Source organism: Syngnathus floridae, chromosome 2, assembly GCF_059516105.1.
Source record: "Syngnathus floridae isolate MCC-2025c chromosome 2, RoL_Sflo_1.0, whole genome shotgun sequence".
Taxonomy (NCBI): Eukaryota; Metazoa; Chordata; class Actinopteri; order Syngnathiformes; family Syngnathidae; genus Syngnathus; species Syngnathus floridae.
Genome location: NC_142414.1, coordinates 7,647,819 through 7,652,638, shown reverse-complemented (window position 1 = coordinate 7,652,638; position 4,820 = coordinate 7,647,819). Strand labels below are relative to the sequence as shown.

The 4,820-nt window shown below is 41.7% G+C and overlaps 1 protein-coding gene across 1 annotated transcript; it reads right to left on the bottom strand.

Annotated features, from left to right (window-relative positions):
- Positions 1-869: 869 nt before the first annotated feature.
- birc5b (baculoviral IAP repeat containing 5b) lies at positions 870-2,697 on the bottom strand. Its single transcript, XM_088359450.1, has 4 exons — positions 2,471-2,697; positions 1,895-2,004; positions 1,112-1,229; positions 870-1,045 (listed from the first exon to the last, which is right to left on the bottom strand). Exons 1-4 carry the CDS (start codon positions 2,594-2,596, stop codon positions 956-958), a joined length of 444 nt encoding a protein of 147 aa, XP_088215576.1. The 5' UTR covers positions 2,597-2,697; the 3' UTR covers positions 870-955.
- Between the last annotated feature and the right edge of the window lie 2,123 nt (positions 2,698-4,820).

Here is a 4,820-nt window from a genome sequence, read left to right as displayed (position 1 = left end):
TTCCAATCAGATCATGCCGTATTTCGAGAAATAATGCGTTTGAAAAAGCCACACGTTTTTATCCCTCATAAGGGGCGGCCATTTTGCCACTTGGCCCAATGCTTAAAAACCAAAATGAGTTTTTATTTCTATTTCAATTTTGTGTAAAGCACTCAGAATGATCTTATAAATGAAGTGTGGTATAGAAAAAAGTTTCCTTGCCTGTGATGTCATTTTCAGTCAACAGCAAGTTGCAAAATGGCCGCCACCTGGGACAGGAAAAACAAACAATGTTAGTGTTATATTGTGAATGTCGTGCGTGGACTTGATTCAAATCAGTGTTTTCCACTTGACTTCTATTTTAAGTCATTCATTAAATAGTCAGTTCTGGCTTCCAAAAAAAAAAAAAAGTTGCTTTTGAATTTGCAAGCGGATGAGTGAGAATTAAGCATCCGAGTGGCCAGTGTTACATTAAATATTAATCCAGAAGAGTGAAGGTCATGACCTCTCATCCCGCCGTGCTGAGCTAAAAAGAATCCCGCTAGCTCGATTCAAAAACGACACATTTGAGAAAAGCTAAGAAGACGCCATATTGAATCTCGGCCTGTCAGCAGCGCTCCTCCCAGCGTTGCGACGGGCCCTCTCCGAGTGGAACAGATGTTCGGGAGGCAACAGTTGGTATTGAAAGGGAGGGGCTTGGGGCCATCTGTCCAGGGTCAACTTCTGAAAAGGGATGCTGGAGATGGCTACACGCTCACCGAGATGCTAAGTGTGTGCTTGAAAGGAGGGAATACGGACGACATGGTAATCTAACTTTCTTTTAGGGGGCCTTTTGTCAAATTAGTGAGCTCCAATAGACACGCGAAAAACCTGAAGCTCAAAAGCATTGCTTTGAGGTTAACATAAAAAATTTATTTACATTTCAAAACAGCATTCACCACACGCAATTAGATCATAAAAGTCAACGTGAGCGTTGTCAAAGAGAAGTCAGTTGCGAGCGAAAGCCTTTAAGGGCCTCGTCCACCGCATCCCGCATGCCCGCCATCTTCTTGTGGCAAACTTTTCTCTACGAAAGTAAAGAAGGTCACAAAACAACGTGCGGGCTTAGGCGGGCTGGTGCGGCAATGCTCACAGTAAAGATCTTGACCCTCTCGCTCTCCAAGTGGAACATCTCAGCCAGGGTCAGCTCGCGCTGGTCTTTCTTCAGGTTTAGGAAGGCACACTTGGGGGAGCGCTTTGAGTGTTCGTTCCTGGGAGTTTATTATTTAAAAAAAAAAAAAAAAGTGGGTGATGTTTTATTTCTTATCCAACAATACTGTAGCAAAAAAAAAAAAAAAAAAAAAAATGGGGGAATGTTTTATTTCTTATCCAACAATACTGTAGCAAAAAAAAAAAAAAAAAAGACACTGACCAGCCTCAACATTGACCACTTGGACAATAATAATAATAATAATAATAATAATACATACGTTTGGGGAGAAACAAAGTATAACATTTAGAAATGTCATTAAGGGCTGAGCAAATAAGGGCAATCAAAAGTGAATCAAAGCTTTGCATTTAGCAAATTAAGAACTGTCAGCATAATCAGATTTTAGAGTATTTTCAAAATTAGTCAATCCACACTTGAAAAAAAGGTGTTTTTAAAATTCGGGAAAAAGAAAAAAACTGAAGTTGCAAAGCCAGGACAAGTGGAAAGCTCTCCAGCCACTAAAACTATTTGCCAAAATAAATATTTTAAATTAGGGCTGGGCGAGGATTTATTGCAGCCGCATTTTAAACTTAATAGCAGGTTTCATTTTGTCCTGGTGTGTTTGAATGGCCAACTTGGCTCCTCTACCACAGCGATCTTAACGCGTACTATCGAAGTGATGCCAATGTGGCTGGCTGCTCAGTGTCCATTGGATTTTGGCCACACCAGGGATCGTCGTCGGGCTCCCAGCCCTCCAGCTCGATGAGACAAAAGAAGCAGCACACCACATCGGGCTCGTTGTCTCCGGGACAGTGCACAAAGCCAGCCTTGGCCATCTGCACACAAAAAGCTGCATGCGCTCGCTCGGATCTGCAGCAAAATCCAACTATACCGCACACGGTTCAGGATGTAATTCTCAACAACATCCGCTAGATGTCGCTGTTTGATCAAATGAGGCGCTAGAATCGGGGGGGGGGGGGTATTTCAAGCAACATATGTACAATTTAATAAGCATGTATGCTTTCCCACGATGTTTCGGCTCCCACTCAGATAAAAAAAAATGTTTATGACACAATATGTACATTAAAGTACCGTTTCTAAATTGAGATCAGAGTGCCCATCAATCACGAGAAGATGTGGACAAGCGCACTTGACTCCTTTAGGAGTAAAACCAAATCCGGTACCTGCTTGACTGCAAATCACATCTAGCGCCGCAGTAGGCTATATAAAGTACATTCTTGATATATTCCATTTATAGTAAAGTTGCACTTGAAGTCGGTGAGAGCAGCCAGCTGGTCTTACCTTTTCAGGTGTGCAGTTACAATCTTCTCGAAAGGGCCAGTTGGTGAAGCTTTCCTCACGTGACTCAAAACTGTACATCACGGCATAAGAGTTAAATCTACTCATTATGACTTCAATGCTGGACATCTTTTCAGCAGTAGAGTTGATTTGATGCACAATTAGGGTGATGCACCTAACAAACCCGAACCGTGACGTTTCCTGGACATTCACAGGACTTTTCAGTTGACATTGATTTAGTGGGCGTGGTCATAAGTCAAATGCTTTCCTCATACACATCCATTTATGTAATTTACACGTTTTACATTTTAAAGTCAAAATATTTGGGGTATAACTCATCAGCGATCTTCTGTGTGGTTTTAAACCAATTCAATGATGAATAGGGTATTGTTACGTCACGCAAGGAAGGGGACGCACATGACCACGGCTCCCCCTATTGGCGGTTAAGAGTATAGTAAAGTGTAAAATGCAAATTCAGTGTTCAATAAATGCAGTCATGACATACTTTTCCTAATCTATAGTGTTGTTCTGTACTCTTAAGAGCTTTTTCTTCTTCTTCTTGGGACAAACAACAATGGTGGTAAATGTGACCTTAGCCACCGGCCTCTCGATTCTGAAATTTGAACGCAAGTGGAAACGGCAGGAGTGACCGCTTTGGACTGCAATTTTGATTTTCAGTATGTGTGTTAACATGATCACGCTCCAAATGACTTTTGGAACGCTTGAATGTCATGACTTGATTGACATTGGAAGCTCTTTCTCCTGGTGACCAACGTCCGTCTCGGCAGCTTGCAATGGCCCGCTGTCGATTGTTATCACACAGCGCTGCAAAAAAACGAGGGAGGGGAGGTGTTCACGCCGATATGTTTGCGGTCTCTGTGTGCCCAGCACCGCCAGCACGTCCTTTACGTTTGCACGGGGAAGTGTATGCAAATGCTCCCCCGGCCTTCAAATCTTTTTCACACGGATGATAACAAGAGGTGCATGCGATGACTAGTTTGATGTAACTTCCCCGAAGGAGTTAGCGAGCGACTCTTCCTTTGACCAACTCGGGAAGTGCAGCAGACGGGCGATCAATGTGGGCTGCAGGTAAGAAAGGAAGCCTTTTTTTTTAGGGTGTTTTGCTTGAATGTGGGGCAAGAAATAGAAGAGCTTTCGATTCGGGATTGAGGTGTTACTTCAAAAAATCTAACAGCGCACCATCAAAATAAAAAAATAAGGATGACCTCATCTGAATTTAGGCAATTTTTGGTTGAAGGCAAAGCTGTTGTTCTGTTGGGGGAGACACACTTCAGGTTCTTCACCGAGGAGCGCGTCATTATTGGGCCTGTGGCTGTAAACTGATTGATACAGATGGATGAAGAAAGATTTGTAATGATCATTTTAAGTGGAATTGGACAAATTCTACTAAATCTACTGTCATCCAATACCTCGGACGGGAGTTGAAGAGACAAAAGAGAATAGAATTTGGGGCAAGCATGTGATCCCGATGCACTTGCCAAAGAAAGATGCCCTCTTCTCCAGTGGGGGCGGCGTAAAAGTGTCATGGAGGTGCTAGAGTGTGACAGTCAACTTCAACATTCTTCTTCTCTGGGCACACCACAGATTACACCCACACACCCACACACATTGAGTATATATATATGTATATATATATATGTATATATATATATATATATATATATATATATATATATATATATATATATATATATATATATATATATATATATATATATATATATATATATTATATATATATATTAAAATAAATAAATACAATTTTTATATATGTATTTTTTTTTCACAAAGTATACTTGAGGTCATTTCCTTTTCCCGCATATATAATCAATGGTCTAAATGCAGAGTGATGATTAACTGTCATGGCTGCAAGCTGATAGACTCGAATGTCGAATGCGCCCAATTCAAGGTGAACAAGTTGTTTCAATTCTGTCGATTCATCACGTGAAGTAAAAGCAACAAAAAAAATGCAACAATTAACACGTATTCTTTAGACCCGTAAGATTTTCCTGCTGTCATGATTGACATTTTTTTATCCAGTCAGACGTGTAAATCAGGAGGGCGGGGCTTTAAAGCGGGCAAGTGCAAGTATGTCAGCCGCTTGCCCCTGCTCGCCCTCTCACCTTTGACCGTCGTAGGCGGGTTCTAAATTCACCACCTCGGTGCCAAGAGCTGGCACCCGAAGTGCTGATATATGAGCTAGCTGAGTGCCGCACACTGTATCAACATCAAACCATGACGTCGCAGCACTCGCAAAGAGCAAAGACAAACTAGCATTGAGCTCTCTGCCGTCAGTTCTTGATAAATGACTGGCGCACAAGTTGCCTCTTGA

Coding starts and splice junctions, on each gene's coding strand:
- birc5b (XM_088359450.1), bottom strand. CDS start 2,596: ATGTCCAGCATTGAAGTCATAATGAGTAGATTTAACTCTTATGCCGTG. Junction 1,230..1,894: donor GAGCCCGACGACGATCCCTG/GTGTGGCCAAAA, acceptor ATAAACTCCCAG/GAACGAACACTCAAAGCGCT. Junction 1,046..1,111: donor AGAGGGTCAAGATCTTTACT/GTGAGCATTGCC, acceptor TTACTTTCGTAG/AGAAAAGTTTGCCACAAGAA.